At 37.5% G+C, this 20,890-nt stretch overlaps 1 protein-coding gene across 6 annotated transcripts in view; it reads left to right on the top strand.

Annotated features, from left to right (window-relative positions):
• Positions 1–20,362, top strand: part of LOC109403615 (uncharacterized) — a 65,110-nt gene extending 44,748 nt beyond the window's left edge. For 4 of the 6 annotated variants that reach the window (XM_062847033.1, XM_029874271.2, XM_019676434.3 and 1 more), the window contains exons 2-3: positions 18,960–19,311; positions 19,372–20,362. In XM_062847033.1, coding sequence (XP_062703017.1) covers positions 18,962–19,311; positions 19,372–20,107 — 1,086 coding nt within the window. In that variant the 5' untranslated portion in view covers positions 18,960–18,961 and the 3' untranslated portion in view covers positions 20,108–20,362. Of the gene's footprint in view, positions 1–18,397; positions 18,813–18,959; positions 19,312–19,371 lie in introns of those variants that run through there. The other 2 variants (XM_062847034.1, XM_019676435.3) reach the window with 2 other exon arrangements.
• The last annotated feature ends 528 nt before the right edge of the window (positions 20,363–20,890 follow it).

Below are 20,890 nucleotides of genomic sequence, written 5' to 3'. Positions count from 1 at the left end.
AGCGTGGAAGTGTCAGAACGCTCGCGATCAAATAATTAACAGTTTTCTATGCAATCCAAGGTAAAATAATCATCTCACGGTCGCCATGTTATTGTATGGTCTGTCATAATTGATTTTTATTTACTTTGTCATAATCGATTTAATACTGTATCGAGGTAATATAACCCCCTTGATTAGATTACTAACTGTTTTTTTGTAATCCGAGACAGATGTTTGCACACATCATATCATGGTCGCCATGTTGCTGGCCACGGTCGCCATATTAATTCGGTAAACATGTTGGCGATTGCTTCTACTCTCTGTTTTTTAAACATTGATATTTTTAAAGTTAGTCTTCTGTCCAAAGATCTACTTGGAGCTCTACAGGTAAATCACTTTCTCCAAATTTTAAGCACTATTGTTCCATTCAGACGAATTTCTCCAAAATTTAACGAGTCAATATCAATCCATATCACAAATGGAAACAACCCAATTTCAGATATCTTCTTCAGTTAGTTCACGCTAGCCGTAAAGTGGTTCATAGATTTTCTCTGTACTTCTTGCTTGGCGAGGAACACTTTTCACACCACATTAGACAACCCTCTTTTACTAGATACTGAAAAAAGCTCCATCTCCTGTTCCGAAAATTTCACGTCCAAATCCGTTTCAACTGGTTCTATAACATTTACCCGAAAACCAGTTACCCGAAGGACATTCACCCGAATGACATTTACCCGAATGCGACATTTACCCGAATGTGACACTTACTCGAAAAAAAAGGTGGACATGGGGATCAATATGATTTGTCAATAATAAATATGTTATGGCCCGGTGTCATTCAGCTGGCTTTCGTTAGACCTAATAATCATCAGGCCGAGTGATCATCAAGCACTCTGGTGCAGGGCTAATTGGTGGTCAAAATGCATTTTTAATCTGAGGATTTTTTAATATTTTACATTAGCCCGAACGCCAACCCGAATCATTCAGGAGATCGCCCAAAAAGTGTTCACTGTGGACAATTTATTAGAAGTTGATGAAACTTAATTATTTAGAGAAGGGTAATCCTTGGGGTAATATGTAACAACGTTGTGCACAAGAAAGGTTTAAGAAAACGTAAGAAACAAATGCAATGCAAATGTAAAGCCTGGAACACATAGCGTCCGTTCCGTCGAGGTTTGCGTTTTTTTGACAGTTTTCCCATGGGAAATGTGTCAAACTAGTGTCACGCACACGCAAACGTATGCATTGTATGGGGCACTTAACGAAGGGAGAGGTTGCAGATTCAAACATTTTGCCTGATATACAGTGAGCTTATCCGATGGCCTAATATAATGTACTTGTCTATTCAAATATGTATCCTGGAGAGCTCAGTATGCTTATCTAACCGGTCAATTTTGAAACTAAGGTGTTCTTTTAAAATTTGCTTGAACATTTGCTGTTGACGCTGACCCCAAATCATGTTGTAATAATTAATTTTTCCTTCTTTTTATTATTGGCTGTTCTTTGGAACTGTAAAATGCTGTTGCAATAAAGCTGTTGAAAAGCCTTCTCCTTATTTCAAGCTATGGCTGTTTTTTTTTTCGAAGTTATAGTTATTGCTATGAAAACTATTAGTATTTCAATCTGAAATGTTCCCTTCTTTCAAATGTTGACTGTTCTTTCAAATAGACAATCTTATAACCATACCCGCACAAAGTTTGTTTTCATCTTAATAAATTTGGTACCGAATGCTTGGCTGGCTTTTTGATGAGTGAGAATGACCGAAAAGACATCCAGCCAATCGACCAAAAACATTCAGAAGTTTGAAATAAATTGAACTGTTTTCACTACAACTGGACATTCAAATGTGATGCCTTTTTATTCACCAAGCTATTACATTTTATCAACACAGGCTGCTTTGAGCAACTTATATACACCTATATATTCGGTCACAAATTAGCAGCCATACTGCAAGTATTCTCCACTTCTTCTAATATTTGTCTTCTTTTTAAAATAGGCTTCTCGGGTGCTTTCGAATTTGCATTGTCCATCCGTGTACTATTGCTGAGTTGGTCGGCCCAACTGGTAATTTCGTCATTGAATTTCTTCCTTCTTATCATTAGAGGCTACTTATTCGAGTTGGAATGTTATATAGTTTATTTGCAGACGAACTTCGAACATCCGGGCATCCGGGGTAATGAGGTAGAGTTTCTTTTACAGAAATAGTGCTACACTCACTAAGTTGTTTGGTGGCCAAACTATAACCTATCCTTCGGAGATTTTTCCTTCTTCTCTTCAAAGGCTGTTCTTTCGAGTTGCACTGCTGCATATATTATTGGCGTTCGAACTATAACTGTACATAACTGTTGTCCTTCTTTCGATCATTGAATGTTCTTTTGAATTACACTTTCACAGGATTGACTGATGGATTCCAAGTCTACATCTAAGATTTTTTCCTTCTTTTGATAACAGGATGTTCTGATTCATGAACAAACTGCAAACTTTTCTATTTAAGATTTTTTCTAATGATATGTTGATTGTCCAATGGCTGTTCTATAATCGATTCGATCTAATCACCATTCGGCCTACAGAGATTTTCCCTTCTTTAAATTGTAAACTGTTCTTTGCTTATCGAAAGAACAGCTTTTGAATCAAAGAAGGTTTCTAGAGAGAATACGTTAATACAAAAGATAGTAATCTGCAGTGATTAATTTTATTCAGGTATTTGCCCTGGCTGTGAATTCCTATAGCGGATCATTTCACAGAAAATTTAATACAATGTGTTCTTTAGGAACTTAACATTCAAAATACTTGTCTGAGCCACAATCCAAAATGATACATGTACTTTTTACATTGAAAAAAAAAATTAATGAACTTTATTTAAAAAAAAATCATAATTTGTGCAGAGTGATAAACTATTCGGGTAAATGTCGCTTGCGGGTATGTGTTGCATTCGGGTATTTGTCGCCTTCGGGTATTTGGCATTCGGGTATATGTTACATTCGGGTAAATGGTTTTTGGGTAAATGTTATAGAATCGTTTCAACTAGACATATTCCTTCCGATACCAATTAGGCAGCAATATCATCTGAAAATTAATTCGCACGGCCACGAGGAGGGGTTCGATTCCACCGAATTACAGCAACGGATTGTGCGGCGTGGTAATCGATTTTTCATAACTTTTCCCCCAGACTGAGGCCGGCCCGGTTCCGTGCCACCAACTGTCTTGGCAGACCCTCTCGGAAGCAGTCAGTGTGCGGTGTGGCGCGCCGGTGCGCGCGCTAATGCGATTCGATGAACGAACATCGTTTGCTCGCAATTTGGCAGCAGCAGCATCGCGCCGGTGGAGTCGAAATGAAGATTTACGATTATTAAGTTTTGCCTTTGCTTCACTGATAAGAGGAAGATTCGATGCGGTCAGATGAGGCGGGGAGGTGGCGCTTTGGAAAAGTTTCGTGTGGCACCACTCAATTGGGCTAATTATTATCAATAGACTTTGGCGAAGAGGCCAATTGAAGAAAGAGGAACATGTGAGCGCCGCCAGTCAGTGGTACAATTTCCGAGGAAGATAATTCGCAATCTGAGGGAAAATTTAGTCAATTCATCTTCTCGGGTGCTCTCGCTGTTCTGGTGGGAGTGACTTGGGTAGTAAGTTATTCTTGCGGAAAAAAATAGATTTATTTATCAATGGCCTTTGGAAAAAAAAAAACAAATTAAAGAGATTGATGATCTCTTTAATCATCTCAGAAAAATCATCTGTTTGTGGCAAAAAACAACTCCCAAGTATCAGACACACATTCGATACAACGGTGAATTTTGCTCAGCTTCCCACTACTCAGAAGTCAAACAACTTTCTTGATGAGCTCGTCAAGCAAGTTAACAGATGCTGACTGAGTCAGCGAAGCGTGACAGCATCAGCAAGGACACAGAGACGCTATCACTACCATGCTTGCCTGCCAATGCTTAAGCATATGTATGTCAATGAATGGATCATTCCGGCTGCTGACTGGGGTGACCTGACCCACTTCGAGTCTGGTTCATCTGGACGAGACGACGAGAGTGAAAATTTATCGATTTGCGACCGGTTTTTTGCTGATGTATGTTAACTTTGTTTTGGGAATTTTGCTCGTTTTATCGATATAATCGAGTAAAAATAACGGGTTCCATTTAGGTTCAATCTAAAGCGAATTCCCTTGTCTGCTATAGCGTGGCAAATGTGAATAATTTATTTCTTAAAATAAACTTATTCAAAATTAGGAATATTAATACCAAACGTGGTCGTTTAAGCAGGATATTATCAAACCATACAAATGAATCTAAATATTCCGACCGAGTTCGGTAACGAATTATCAAGTTCTCATGATCAGCATCATGACCACATGTTTGCTATTTCAAAATTGATTGAGAGGGGAATACCATTTTCCTCAATATTTCTCCTGAGCTTCGCAGGAAATATTCTCATGGAATAACGTTGGATAATATTAGGACACTAATTCCAAAAATGTCTATGAAAAAAGTTTTATTACAGAATTACGTCAAATTCGTAACTCTTATCACACGTGCGTTGATTGGGAATTACTTTGGATATAATAGGGAAAGTTTTCAGAGAATTTCTGCGTAACTGGTGTATTTTCTGGTAAGTTTTTGAATACTACTTGAGAATGTCATATAAACTTCAGCTGAAAGTCTCTATAATAAAGATAAATCAATATAAACTTCGTATGGAGTCCCTCATGAAACTCTGAGATATTTCTAGGCAGAATTTCCAAAATATTATCTGCCAGAACGATATAAGATATTTCACAGTAAAATTAGATTGCAATGGTTCGATGAGCTCCTGCGATTCCTTCAGAAATTCGTACATGAGTTCAGCTTCACGAATCCCTCCGGAGATTTTTTTTTCCTGGAAATTCCGGGAGAAATGTCTCCAGGAATTTACCCGGAAAATCCTGCAGAAACTTATTCTTTATTACTTCCTGTGATTTCAGTAGAAAATCTCCTACAAATTCTTGCAGAAATGTTTATAGATATATTCCTTCAGAATTTCCATGATTTTTTCCAGGAATGTTTCCTTACTTTTAAAGAATGCCTCTAACAATTTATTTACTGATTTTTTTTTAAGAATTCATTCAAAATATTCTCCAGAAATACTCTCTGAGAATTTACCATAGAGTTTTTCAGGAATTTTTAAAATTCCTTGCAGTATTTTTTTAAGAATTTTCTCCAGGGCTTTGTTCAGATATTCCATAAAAAATGACTGCATAAATTCTCTCCAGCATTCCTTTAGGAAAATTGCAATGAAATGCTTCTGAAGGAAGACAGGAATAATATAGGAAATTCTTCGAGAGGTTTCATATGAAAATCCTCCAGGATTTCCTGTATAATTCCTTTCAAAAATCTTTTAAGAATTTCTTCCAGCGGTTTCCTCAGATAATCCTCCTGAGATTACTTCTGCAATTTGTACAGGAATTTCTCCAGGGGTATAATTTGTAGGCACAAATGTCCCAAATGGAGGCGAACGTGCCTCTGAAGCCAGCCTTCTTATACCAGGAGTATAATAGGAAATTCCTGAAGGAACTCATTCTTCATTACTTTCAGCAGGAGTTCTTCTACAGATTGTTGCTGAAATTTAGACGGAGATTTTTTCGGAATTATCTCCATGCATTTTTCAAGAATTTTTCATTATTGCTTGAAGGATGCCTCTTGAAATTTCTCGATGGATTTTTTTAAGAAATTCCTTCAAAAAATATTCAGGTTTTTATTTTAGAATTTCTACATAATTTGCCATTTCCATGGAGATTCCTGAAGATTTTTCAATAATTTCTATAAAAATTCCATTAGATTCCAAGATATTCCTTCGGAAATTGCTCAAGGGATTTCCCAGGAAATTGTGTAAAATGCATCCAGCTTTTTTGGAATTACTTCTGGAATTCCTCTTGAAGTTTTTCATTTTTTTTCTAGGAATTCTTCTAGAGGTATTTCAAGAGTTTTCTTCAGGAATATCCCAGGGATTTACGCTGGATTTTTTTTAAATATATTATTTCAGAAATTGCTTCAGGTGTGGAGCGGACCTGGTGTGATGGTTAGAACACTTGACTATCACGCCGAGGACCTGGGATCGAATCCCACTCCCGACAAACTCGCAAAATGTGAGTTCTTCCTTCGGAAGGGAAGTAAAGCGTGGGTCCCGAGGTGAACTAGCCTAGGGCTAAAAATCTCGTTAATACAGATAAAAAAAAAAAAAAAAAAAAAAAAAAAAAAAAAAAAAAAAAAAAAAAAAAAAAAAAAAAAAAAAAAAAAAAAAAAAAAAAAAAAAAAAAAAAAAAAAAAAAAAAATTGCTTCAGGGACTCTTCTCAAGAAACTCCTGCAGAAATTTGCTGTGGAATCCTTGAAGGTTTTTTCGAGAAGCTGTTTAGACCAATTTTTTCAAAAATATTTTCATAAATTTCCTGTAGGATTTTCTGAAAGTATGTCTAGAGGAGTATATCAGAAATTCCTTCTAATTTCTATAGAAATACTATCAAGGAATTTCTACAGATATTCCTTTAGTTTATCCAAGTGTTTTTCTGCTGGGATTCCTTTAGAAATACTTCCACGGACTCCACCAGGAATACTTTTCAAAAATTCTACAAGAAATGTATGACAGGATTTTTTTTATATTTTTTTCTAAATAATTTGTCGAAAAATCCTCCAAGGATTCCATTGGAAATTCCTCCATAAGTTTTTAGTTTTGAGAGTTTGTTACAGAGATTTCTCTAATGATTCCTTGTCCAGCAATGCTATCAGGAATGTCTCCTGGGATTTTTTTAGATAATTTTCAGCCATTGCAGCAACAAAAAATGCAGGAGGAGTTTTTGAGCAATCTTTGAAAGAATTTCCAAAAGATTTCTTTGAGGATTTTCTGAAAGAATCTTCGGAAGATCTTCTGGAAATACCTCTGGAGATTTCTACACCAACATTCGTCAAATTATATTGAGGGATTCCTTGGTAAGTGTACCTGAAACAATTTCTGAAGTTATCTGTGGAAAAATCATTCAAGAATCCTCGAGGGAATGTCTGAAGGAACTCCTAGAGATACTTTTGAAAACATTCCTTGCGAATAAGTAAAACTTCGGGAGAAATTCCAAAGTCACTTCAAAGAAAAAAAAAAGTTTTTAAAGAAGTTCGTAGGGAAATCCCTTGAGCAATTTCCTAAGGAATCGTTTTAGGAAATTCTGGAAAAAACCCTATTAAAAATTCTGAAGGAACCCATGGAAACAATCTGCAGAAATCTATGCAAAAGTGGTTAACATGAGTTCTGGGGGAATTCTTAAATAATTTCCTGATTATTTTTTTGTTGCATTCCTCCAAGGAAGGATATTTGGAAGAAATCCCCGAAAGAACACCTGAAGATATTTGTGGAGGAATTCTTGAAGGAATTCCTTAAAATTACTTTTATAATTTTTGAAGGTATCAATGGGCAAACATCCTTGAAGCAATTGCTGAAGTAATTCGGCACCAACATTTCAAAAGGGCGTAACTGCTTTTTGAAATAGTGCCTTCTCTCAAAGCTGTGGATCGTATGTTCAATCTTTTGGACAATCTATAAGCACTAAAAGAAAGCTAAAATCTCCCTCTTTCTGATAGTGGGGATGGATTTCATGGGAAATATGAAATACGATCCACAGCTTCAAAAGAAGGTACTGTTTTGAAATGCAGTTACGCCCTTTTGAAATGTAGGTGCCGAATTGATTGATTGATTTGTCTTTATTATAGGGACTTTCAGCCCTTGGCTGGTTCATCTCTCTTGCTGAAGTATGCTCTGGAAAAAATCCTTCAGGGATCCCTGGGGAATGCCTGAAAGAACTCATTGAGATTCCTCTGGAAGAATTTCTGAAAAAAGTGAGAAACTGTGGTGGATATTGCGGAAATAGACCCTAGAAAAAAAAATCTGATGTCATTTTTGTAGAAGCTGCTACAGAAATCCCATGAGCAATTTCTCAAGGAATCTTTTTTGAACATTCTGAAGGAAACTTTGGAAGAATTTCTATAGAAATCCCCGGAGGAGCTGCTGGAGATACCTCTGAAGATTTCTAGAACAAAACACCGGAAAACTATCATGAGAGATGCCTTGGCCAGAGTCCCCGAAACAAATTCTGAAATTAAATCTGGAAAAATCCTGCGGGAATCTCTGCTGGATTGTCTGAAGGAACTCCTTAAACTTTGGATAAATTTCTTGAAAAAAAAAAGAGTAACTTTGGGAAGAATTCTAGAAGTATTTCAGAGGAAAAAAATCTGGAGTCATTTTTTCTAAAGAAATCTCTCTAGAAAATTCTAAAGGAAACCCTGGGAGAATTTCTGTAGGAAACCATGATAAAAAATTGCAGGAATCTTTGTAGAAATGGCAGACATCAGTTTTGGAGGAGTTCTTGAATTTCTGAAAATATTTTCAAAGGATTACTCCAGGGGATTTTTTAAAATAATTCCCGGAAGATACTTCTGGAGGAATTCTTGAATGGATTTCTTTTACCATTTTTGAAGGGAACAATAGAAAAAAAATCGATGAGGTAATCTTGAAGCAATTTCTGAAGTAATTCTCAGATGAATATCTGAAGGAATTGTATTTTTGAAAGAGTTGCTGAAGGAATGCCCTATATATTTGCAAAAATTCTTGTAGGATCATCGGAGAATTTTCGAAAAGGATTCCTAAAGAAAATTTCGAATAAATCCTAAAAGGAATTTATGAAGCAATCCCTGGAGGAATACCTGGAGGATTTTCTAGAAAAATCTCTAAAGACTATTCTGGCGGAATTTTAGGACAAATGTCTTTTGGGCTTGGGAATTCTGAGCATGAGCATGAGCATGAGCATGATTGACCGCCCGCGGTTGCTCCTCTGTTATTGCAAGGACAACTGCATTTACACAAAGAACCAACAGATAATGCTTAGGATTAGCTTTCTCTTCATTGTGTAAATGCTGCAATCCCAATACTTTTCAATAAGCAATACCAGCGCCGGCCGCGTCCGAATGCAGGTCAATTGAGGATAGGGAAGGAAATGATGACGTGATTCTCGCTTAGGCCAATAACCGAGGAATTCTCTGCGTTACTAAGAGAAATCACTAGGAGTTTGGACAAGGGAAATGGAGATGTGTTGAGGATTTCGACGTGATAAACGAATGTAATGTTTTGATTCGCGATTAATAATGCGCTCGCGAAGAAATACCCTTCTAAACCTTGGACGACGAACGCGATCTATTGTTGAGGCACAACTCACCCTACATAAGTTATTCATTCGCAACTAAGGAGTACACAATGCTAAACACCGACGCATCTGTAGTTTGCGTTTCCGCGCGAGAAAATGCTGAACGCGATCGATTCACAAGTATTAACAAAATAACACGGGATAAATAAATCAGAAAGATCTTACCGCATGGTTCGCCGTCTATCTTTTACCGACCCTCTCTTTTTTCCAGAAATTCATGCAACGTTTATTTCAGTCAAAACATTTATTCATTTGGGCTAAAATATTACAAATGTCGACACCGAAGATGACGAACCATTCAAATTTTTGTGTACATGCAAAAAATGAAAGAAAAATATTTATTACCAACTAAATGTGCATTTGGAACTAGCGCCGACACATGACGTGACGAACTTTTCAATATTTGTTAGATAAATACACAAAACCCAGTGCAGAATTTTATACATCCTATAGCATTAATTATTGTGATAAAATGGAACGAGCTCACCAATAAACATCCTTCGAAGTGTCCAGTGCGTATGTGCTGCAGCATATTCCACAAACTGGCCTCGAAATCACACTGAACCGCTACAACAACACACGGGTATGACGATGTGCACATTCAAATTGTCGACGACGACGCGGCCGATCCGAATGAAAAAAGAGGCACTTCCACTTTGCCTCCAAAAACACACTTAACCGCCCCGTACGAAGACGAGCACGCACGCAGGACGACGACGCGATGCAACGACGAACCAAGACAGACTGAAATGTCATCCGCTGCTGGCATCACACGACCGACTCGCACGAAAACTAGTTTTTTCCTCTAAAAGCACACACACAGGACGACGACGCGATGCAATGACGAACCAAAACAGACTGAAATGTCATCCGCTGCTGGCATCACACGACCGACTCGCGCGAAAACTAGTTTTTTCCTCCAAAAGCACGCACACAGGACGACGACGCGGTGCAACGACGAACCAAAACAGACTGAAATGTCATCCGCTGCTGGCATCACACGACCAACTCGCACGAAAACTAGTTTTTTCCTCTAAAAGCACACACACAGAACGACGACGCGATGCAACGACGAACCAAAACAGACTGAAATGTCATCCGCTGCTGGCATCACACTACCGACTCGCACGAAAACTAGTTTTTTCCTCTAAAAGCACACACACAGAACGACGACGCGATGCAACGACGAACCAAAACAGACTGAAATCGTCTTTTGGGCTTGGGAATTCTGGAGAAAAAGTTATTGGAGGAGTCTCTGATCTGAAAACTTTGGACAAATCCCAGAAGGTGTCTCTGAAGAAATTCCAACAAGAATTCCATAAAGCTTGCTGAAAAATCTTCTGAATTTCTGAAGCAATCTCTAGAGAAATCCATGTAAGAATCTCTCATGGAATCTCCGAGTGAATTCCTGCAGAAATTTCTAGAAGAATTCCTACTGGAATATCTGGATAATTTCCTGCAAAAAATTGTCAAAAAATTTGTACTGAAATTTCATTTTTAAGGAATATCTGGAGGAATTGACAAGAGCATTTCTTGAGAAATTTATATAAATTGTCCTGGAGAAATCCCAAATTTCTGATATCCCTGGAGAAATTTCTACAGAAATTTATGAAGGAATACATGTACTAATTGATTCCTTCAGGCCGTTTTAGAAGTGAGGCGTTTTTAGAAAAATTCTTGGAGAAATCCGAGAAAACTCTTGAGAGTAATTTCTTGAGAAATTCCTGAGCAGTTTCGAAGGGAAATTCCTGGAGGAACTCCTAAAAGAACAGAAACATGGAATACGTGGAATACATGAAAAGTGACAAGCACATATCGAAAGGCTCATGTAGCCACAGCTGTAAAGATGTGTGTTTTCAACATGACTATGCTAAGGGTGATGGGTTCGATTCCCGGTTTGTCGAGAATCTTTTGATAACGGACATTTCCTAGAATTCCTCGGGTATAAGACGATCTTCACGTCTGTCAATCAAAATGGTCATTGACAGAGAAAGATCTCAGTAAGGAACTGTGGAAGTGCTCATAGAACTTTAAAATTACTTTATTCTAGCTTGCTTATTAGTTGGCCTACGAATGCATTATCTTGGATCTAACGTTCCGATCCAAACTTGGATATTCTTCAGTGATCTAATTTTATTTGATATACAGACAGAGACATAAAACATTAATTATCAATAGTGGTTATACATATAACATAAACTTACATATAACTTAAACTAACAAAGAATTATTTATGTTAAGGTCCCATTAGACATGACAAATATTTGGACAAACAAGCCCGACAAATGACCAACACAACGTGAATCATAGCAACCTTGGATGAATGTCGGGCTTCAACGGCAAATATTTGTCCTAATGACAAACATTCTAATGGCACCTTTATATGTAAAACCACTATTGATAAATTACGTTCTATGTCTCTGTCTGTACATCAAATAAAATTAGATCCCTGAAGAAGCACCAAATTGGGATCGAAACATTGGAGCAAAGATAATACATTCGTAGGCCAACTTATTAAGACTGCAAGCCAGAATAAAGTAATTCCAAAGTACCCATCTCAGTCGAAGATCGCTACATAGAACTTTAAGCTGAGAAGCAAGCTTTGTCCCAGTGAGTACTTAACGCCAAGAAAAAGTCTGTGAGAATCCGGAAGTTCACGACAAGTCGACCTGTATGACTTTATTGGGGTTTTCAATCCCACCTTAACGTATTCCCTACTTGATGTTGATACAAATCAACACTATTTCTCTAAGATCTCTTGCACATCATTTTACTGTGCCTGGTTTCTTCCTTTCCAACCAGCTTGAACTGATGAGAAAACAACTTGGATACTGTTCCTCCTCGTGGAGATGACTCTGAGTGCAGCGTGGAGCCGACTCGCTCGTAAACTCCGCAACGATTAGGCCATATTTTGCCTAATAATGATCTCCATCCATCATTATCCACCAGTCAGTTACATAATCTGTGGAGCAATTGATTCTTCCCGCAAGATGTCTTATTGCCTCCGACGGACGAGATATGGGGGTAGGTACCTGGAGCAACGCAGCTTGGGGTGTCTCTCGATTCGCTTTCGTTCGTTTCGATTGGCACTCCGGCATTCATGTTTGCTGTAATTGGAACAACCAATCTACCACCAATTGCCATGGTGCTTGGAAGCTAGGCATGTTGGATTGGTGAGGGGCATCGGTAAACGACTCGAACGTTGTTTTTTTCTGCTATCGATTCGAACTTTTTGTAAACATACGGACCCTGCTGCGGTTTGGGTAGTAGAGGACCGGTGAACGGAACGTTGTGCCCGAATCGGGTACTGACCGGGTGTGGCGGTGTGTGGCAAACCAGCTAGCAGTAGGTAGGTAGTGGTACCACACAAGTTGGAGTAGGCAAAGTGCCAAGTCCTGTTATCTCTCAATCATATTGCGGCGAGAAAGTGCGGTTGGAATGTTTTTTTTCGCCTGGTATTCGATTGTTTCGGATCAGGGGTTTGCGGGTAAGGCAGTGGCCTTGAAAAGTCGAACCAGTCACCGTGCCGGTATCGGAAGTTGTCTTTTTCAGATGTTAGTAGTGGTGACTGTGCAATTGCAATAAAACAATAAACTTCATTTGCCTACTTGTATGGCAGAATACTGGCGATAGTAAAAGTCATCCTTTTTGAAGATCATACATTTAAAAATCTCTTAAATAAATAGATTTGGTTTTATGGAAGCTGTAAAGTTTTAAACCAATAGTTTGCGTTCCTCGACCATCATAAAACTAACAAACTTACAAGGGATATGTTCAACTCTTGGTTCAACTTCATCTCTATACCTACAAATACTGTTACCGATAATGATTTCTGCACAAATATTAAGTAATTGGCCTATTCAACTAATTGAGTGGGACCCAGTCTTGTTTGCACCCCGTCAAAGGTTCCCTTCTTGAAACACAGCGCTCATCGTTACAAATTTCTCTGCAATTTTCAATGCCCACATTTGTCTCCTCCTCACCACCCGGGCGGCAGCAGGCAGCAAAGGTTGAACCCAATTGTACACATGACTGCACCTGGTGCTTTCTCAGTTCCTCAAAGTCACAGCCAGCGTCTCCTCCACAGACCGATGATGCCTCTCATTTCACGGGAAACGGTTCCGACCGAGAGGGTAAAACAGTGGCGTAGCAAGGGGGGTGCGAAGGGTGCGGTCCGCACCGGGCACCGAAATCAGGGGGCCTCCAAATCAGAGAAAGTTTCTAACACTAGTTGAATAAAGTTCTTTAAATAGCGAAAGTTTATAAGTTCAATACTTGCAAATCTGCTGATAGGTATGTAGGGGCCAATTCGTGATTATCAAAAGTTATTGGAATGGGACACACAGATGGTTCTTTGAAGTCCTTTCATTAACAATTGTAAATGTGTACACTTTATTCAAGTAGTTAAGTTAGTTTAATATTGATTAGTTTGATGATTACTTTTTGTACCTACATGAGCCCCAAAATACAAGAAAAAATGTGCTAGGAATCAAAATTCTGCGGGAATTTCTTCGGGAAAGATAAAAACTTACGTGGCCTCCGGGGATATCTTTTACGATTGATGTAGCAGTTACTTCAAAGGCTTCTACAATAGTTACTCTAAGATTTACTTCAAAACTTTTCTCCAGAAATTGCTTCAGAAATTCTTCTAAGTATAAATTTAGAAATACTTACAATGATTTCTTCAGAAACTCTTCCAAGCATTTCTTCAGGAACTTTTCAAGTAATCATTCCTTCAAAGATTTTTTTAGGAATTTCTTCAAGCATTCGTTTAGGCATACCTCTTCGGATTCCTTCATAAAATCCTTCAATTTTAGACAAATTCTCGTAAAAATCCTTGTAGAAATGCTTGTAGGAATTTTTGGAGGAATTTCTAAAGGAATCTTTGAAAAATGGAGATGAATTTCACAATGTATTCGGGAAGCATTTTAAAGGTATCTTTGATAACATTCTTGAAGGGTTACGTAAAGGGATCCTGAAGGTGAAAGCAAAGGGGTTTTTCGAAAAACATATGATGAAATACCTAGCTTATTTCTTAAAGAAATCAATGGTGGAAACCCCCAACAATTCCTCTCAAAATCTTTGGAGTAAATTAAAAAATAATCTCCACAACAATTCCTGTACATTCCTTTGGAAGAATTTTTGCAGGAGGTCTTGGGGGAATTTCTGAGGATATTTCTCCAGGATTCCTTTGGGAAATTTTTGCAAGAAAACTTTGAGAAATCCATGAACGAATCTTTGTAACGTTGCTTGAAAGAAATCCGTGGAGAAAAATATGAAATCTTCACTGGATTTTCTTTCAAAGGATTCTTGAACGAATTGTGCAAGAGGACTTGAAAAAATGGCCTAACGCCTAATCTTTGAACATTTTTCTGCATCAACTATTTGAGATATTTCTGTAGAAATCTCTTCAGGTATTACTAAAGAAATTATTGAACAAATTCTTGAAAAGTCGTTGTAAGGACTTCAAGAAAAACCATTTTGGGCATTGCAAAAGTAATTCTTCAAGAAAAGTCTTAAAAAATTCTCGAAGGAATTCCTCAAGGTTTCCTCTGAAAAATGTGGGTTAGCTTCAAAGGTATCGTTTGTGGAAATCTTTTAGAAACTTTTCATGGAATTTTTGGGAATACATATTACTGAACAAATTCTTTCAGAAACGCTTGGAAGATTTCTCGAAGTAATTGCAATAGCAACTTTTAAAAGAAATCTTGGAGAAATTCCATGATGTAACTCCTAGATTAATCATAGAAGATACCCAAGAAAGAGTTCTTGGAGTTCTTCACTTGGAACTAATGCTTGAATAAATCTTTGAAAAAGGAATCCGGACGAAACGGGTGTTATCGCTTAAAATATACAAAGGTATTTCTAGAAAAAATCCTGACGGAAACAATACCTAAAGAATTCATTGAAAGAATCCCAGTAAAATTTCTTGGAGTAATTTTTGTGAGAATTTTTGAAGGTATGTTTAAATTTTTTTTAGTGATAATTTCCGATGTATTTCATCGGAAATTTACTTTGAATATTTTTCAGTGATCACTGCAACAAATTGTTAAGGAATATCTTAAAAATATTTGGAAATCGCTTCATCAATTACTCAATAAAGTTTCCTTCGGAAATTCCTTTGACAATACCTTAAGCATTTTTTCTCTGAATTTATTCTTTTTAGAAAACTTCTTTGGTAATTATTTTGGAAACTGTCTCAGTTATTTTGTCGGAAATTGAGTTCGCTGCTCCTTTGGTAAAAACTTTATTTTTTTTCAAAATCTCCGGTAGAAGTCTCATTAAAAATTTCTGCGGCAATTTTTTTTTTAATTTGTTCGGCAATTCCTTGGAAAACTTCTTTATTCAATTCTCGGCAATGCTTCAGCAAAGACTTTGTGGACTTCTTCAGATTTTTTTCTATGGGAATTTCTTTAAAAAAAATCATCTGCAACTTTTCACTAGTATTCTTATTTTTTTGACAATTCGTTTGAAAAATCCTCTGATAATTTCTTTGGGAATAGTTTTTTCCACTCTTCTGGAAACTTCTTTGCAAATTGCTTCGGCAGTTGATTGGTTAATTCATTGGCATTTTTCTTTCGGAGAATATTTTGAATTATCTTTTGCGGACTAACTTCGCAAATTCTTCGGAAATATTTTTTCTTGACAATTTTCTTGGACGAAATTGATTTAGGTTATTATTTTTGAAAATATCTACTTTTCAAAATTCTTTGGGTAATTGCTTTGGAAATTTATCAGGGAATTCCTACGGAATTTCAGCAATTTCATTGAAAGTTTCACTGGCAATCGCTTTGCTATTATGCCTGTTAATTACTTTTCTAATTCTTTGAATAATCTCTTAAGAAATTCATATGGCATGTACTCTGAAAATTTCTTAGTCAATCCGTTGGTAAATTTAAGTGGCTATTTTTTGAAAACTTCTCCGGTAATTCTTCAGAACATTTCTTTGGTAATTCCTCTAGAAATTTCTTTTGTAAATTTCTTATGGAATTCGGTCTGTTATTACTTTTAAAATTCTATGAGATACATTCTCGCGAATTAAAAAAAATCCAAGAATTTACAACGAAACGGCCGAAGAAAATTTCAAAAAATTACCTAAGGAATAATAAAAAAAAAAACTAAAGGGTGAGTTCCTGAATCCTTGAATGGCTTATTGGAGGAATTCTTATAGGATTTCAAGGAGGAATTTGCGTACAAATCTTCAAAAAAAATCATACAGGAGTAATTTTATAAATGCATGAAGGAGTCCTTGTGGGAAAGAATACCCGAAAGATTTCATGTACAAAGTATTTGTAAAATTCCTGGGAAAATCAGTTTGAAATAAACGAATGAAATCAATTTAGGATATTCTAAGAGAAATTGCAAGAGAATTTATTGGGTGAACTACTGAAGAAATCTTTGGAAAAATTCCTGAAGAAGGTTTGGGAGGAATCCTAAAAGTAATCCTTGATAGAATCTTTGCAGGAATTTTTAAATAAACTTAACAAGGAAAACTTTATTCGATTGATGAAACCGTTGCAGAAGATTCTTACAGGATCCTTGAAGAAATTCTGAAAGCATCTTTTTTGATAATTTTCAAGAGATTTTTTTGAAGATTTGATTTGATAAGATGGGGTGTCTGTTTCTTTACCATTTAAGCATATAGGCTCCAACTTTCATCCTACTCAAAACAGAGGAATGAAGCGTTTTTGTATTTTTTTTTGAAAGTGAGAAGTGACGTAATTGCTTTGTTTTTGAATGGGACGAATTTAAGATTGTGAGAATACTTAGAGCATGTTGTTAACCCTATCAGGAATTATTAGAGAATGTTCTGAAACAATTTTTTATGGAAAACGAACCAATAATAAATCCTGATGAAATATTCTTAAGTGAGATGCTTGACGGAAACTTAGTATGATTTTTCAAAAGGTTTCTCAAAAGAATTATGAAGGAGTCTTATCAAAAAATCGCAATAGAACTTTTTAGAAGAGTTCCCAGAGGAATGCTATCAAAAATTTCTGAATGAATTCTTGAGAAACCTCCTGGAGTTGATGGATATCAAAGAAGTCATTGGAGGAATTTGAGAAGGATTTTTCGAAAACCCCTAAAGAAATTCTTCTGAGAATTTTCTTAGGGGAACTTCTGTAGGAATATTTGGAGATTTTTTTTAATTATTATAAAACGGGTTATTTGGAAATTTCCTGGAGGAGTTCTAGAATTAATCTTTTAGTGAAATTTTAGAGAAACTCCTTGAAGAATCCTTACAGATTTTTTTTTTTCAAAAAAACAAAAGCGTTGCAGTAGTTTTTGAAGGAATCTTTGGAGAAAATTTTGAAGAAATCCTTGGAAAAAACTCTTAAGAAATCTTCAAAATAACGCCAAGACGAGTGACGAATGCTTGAGAAAATGCCTAGATAAATTCTTGGAGAAATCTCTGAAAGAGTTACGTGAGAAAATAATTGAGAGATCCTTGAAGAATCTATGGAGAAATACTTAATTTCTGTGGAAAAATCATCATAAAGGCAAGAAACCATGGAAGGGTGTTTGAAAAAAATCTAGAAGGACTTTTCTTCCTCTAGCGAAATTCCGATGTAATTTCAGAATCATTAAAAAATTTTGGAAGTATTTTTTCTGGAATTTCTTTTATGGATGATCTTTTAGAATCTAAAAGAGGACCCATAGAACTTTTAAGAAATTTCAGAAAAAAAATACTACCAATTTTTTTTGAATGATTCTGATGATGAGAATCTACTTGAATCCTCAGACATATTATTGATAGAATCTCTGGTGGACTTCCTGAAGAAATGTTTCGAGAAATACTCGATGAAGCCTTTTCAAGAATATTTTGAAGTACTCTGAAGTACTTTTGAAAAAATCCTGGAAGACAACACTGACGAGTGCATAGGGAAATACTGAATGACATCTTTGCATTAATTATTTTAAAGATTCTTGAAATCAAATTATTTTTCAAAAAAGATTTTTATTTTAAGGAAAACGGTCAAGCAATCTTTGAAGGAATTCCTAAAGATTTACTTGGTACAATTCCTAAATAAATTGTTTAAAAAAATACATAATTCTTAAAAATAAATCTTACGCTCATTGATGGAACTCCGGGATGCATCCTTGCAGAAATCTCCGAAGAAGTTCATAAAGGAATACAGAGAATTATGTTTAACCTTCCGTCAGTCTCCTGGCCAATACTGCCAGCATTACGAATTTTTTCAACGTTTTGTACAAAATACAACGACGCAATCATTCGAGAGTTAAAAGTATAGATTTATCATTGTGAAATACGTACATCTGTAACTTTCATGGGGGCCCACAAATTTGGCTCCGCACCGGGCTCCTAAATTCCTAGCTACGCCACTGGGGTAAAACATTGAAGATGGTCTCATTAATGTAATCGTCTGCCCTGACGACGACGGTCTTGCTCGCTATCTCTCTCAAGTGCCGAGGAGACCTCAGCCTGAGCCACCACATGTTGTTTGGTTGATGATAGTAGTGCAGTCACTTTTTTGTGGGCTGTGCAGCACCCAGTCGTTCGGTAGCAACGCAGCAGTAATCGATAAGAGCTGGACGGTTGGACGGTTGGATGGTTGGCTTGTTTGGTCGAGCTGTAAAATTGTGAGAAACGTAATTGAACAAGTCTAATGGGTTTCTGTGCACATCTGGGTGCTTCTCCACTGGAAAAAATCGTCCCCACAACTATTTTCCATGTGACCATTAGTAGAGCTATACTAACATTTCTCGTTTTTATTTTTTCGTTTCATGTACTCACAGAAATGGGTTTCTTGGTTAATCGCAGTCGGGTGCTTGATTTACGGTGGTCGTTAGCCCTGTCCTTGCTCGTGTGGACTTCGCTGGTACGAGGCGATGGATTCAAACTGCCGGATCAAACGGATGCCGCTGTAGGAAAGTCAGCCGTTGAGGGCCCAGTTGTGGTTCCAGCTGCCGGTGAAGGTCGTCGCCAGGGAAAACATCTGCTGGACTTCATCGGACTTGGTACCGGAGGTAACGTGGATCCTTACCTAGCTAGGACGAACGCTCAGTGTTTAAACGGGGAGCTTGCTGACTGCTTCAAATCGCAGGCACTGAATACCTTCACGGACTTCTTCGCCAAGGATGTCTACCAGTAAGTGGAGCATCGTATACCAAACCATTTCAAAACTCATCATCGCCTCACTCTTTTTAGGTTAACATCCAACGCCCGAATAACCCGTCTGCCGGAAACGCAACTCCGTTCATTCCAGCAGGACCCCTTCGAATACTCGGAAGAACCTCGTCAGCTAGACTCCGAGTGGGACCAGCTCTACAAATTCGGCCTCCGTCAGCTGGAGCGTTTCGTAAAGTCCACTGCCCTCGAGTTCCAGATCCCCGACGACGTCACCGAAGGCGGCCGCTACCAGGCGCGCTTCATCGATGAGATCTCCGACGAAATCGACGTCATCGAGGACAAGAAAGCCCCTCTTTTCTCCCGCAACCGCCTAAAGAAGATCTTCATCCCGCTGCTGATCATCCTGAAGATCTTCAAGCTTAAGCTGCTGCTCTTCCTGCCACTGATCCTCGGCCTGGCCAGTTTCAAAAAACTACTCGGATTTGCTGCCATCATCATCCCCGGCGTCATCGGCTACCTCAAGCTGTTTCGTCCGAATCAGAGCTGCTGCTCGAACGACCTGTTCTCCAACAACTACACGCCCCAGTACTCGCCGCAAGGCTTGGGTTCCGTCAGCTACAACCCGTTCAAGCCGCCCTACCAGAATCAGTACTCCCGACCGGAGCCCAATTTCGCCGCCCCGTACGGCAACTACTACCGGGACAGCTACGAGCTGAAGAATTCAGGGGGAGTCAAGTTCGGAGACGATCAAGCCTACCAAGGATACTCGGAGTACCGAAGCAACGATAAAGACATTAAAGCGGAGAAAAACTAGCACACCACATTAGCGATTGGAACAGTTTCTGTTGTAAAAATATTCAATTAGTTTAATTCGGTATGATTAGGAACATGAGGCAGGGAGAGTAAGAGTGTGCGGATGTATGCGTGTGAGTGTGTGAAATAGTAGCAATAATATTTCTAGTGAACGTTGCCGATCAACGATACCGCGCGAAACAGTTTACCAGCTAGTACCAGTGTAAATATTTGATTAAGAAAATGAATTAAAGCTCTGACCATGGAGATAATTTGAGTTGTTGATTGTGTTGTTAATGCCGTTGATGGATGGAAACGTGTGGACCGCACCAATATTAGCTTTTGTTTTCCAGAAAATAATTATCTACGTGACGTTTATTATTCTATGAAAAACAAATTTCATAATTATTTTGTGAAACATAGTTTAACCGACGCCCGGCTCTACTCGACAAAAAAAAAACTCAAACAGAATAAAATTAATTGGAATAATTTCACTCTGCAGTGAACTTATAGTCCAAGCACATATGTTAACGTACTTTTCCAATAAAGTTAACTTTTTGTCTTCTCATTGCTGTTTACAGCACTGTCATGGTAAAACCAGAGCTATTTACTCATGGATTCCCTCATCGAGAGAGTCAACCATACAGTCGTATTTCAATAGCAATAATACTCAGAAAATATTTTGACAGGCTCTTCTTGGAACTATAGTCCACGGATTTTGCAGGATTTTGTAAAATTGTTTCAGGAATTATTATGAAATTAATTCTAGAGATTGCTTCAAAAATTCGTGCATGTTCGAGAATTT

The sequence above is a fragment of the Aedes albopictus genome, chromosome 1, assembly GCF_035046485.1.
Source record: "Aedes albopictus strain Foshan chromosome 1, AalbF5, whole genome shotgun sequence".
Lineage (NCBI taxonomy): Eukaryota > Metazoa > Arthropoda > Insecta > Diptera > Culicidae > Aedes > Aedes albopictus.
Note: the sequence above shows the minus strand (reverse complement) of the source record. Positions and strands in the feature narration are given on the sequence as shown.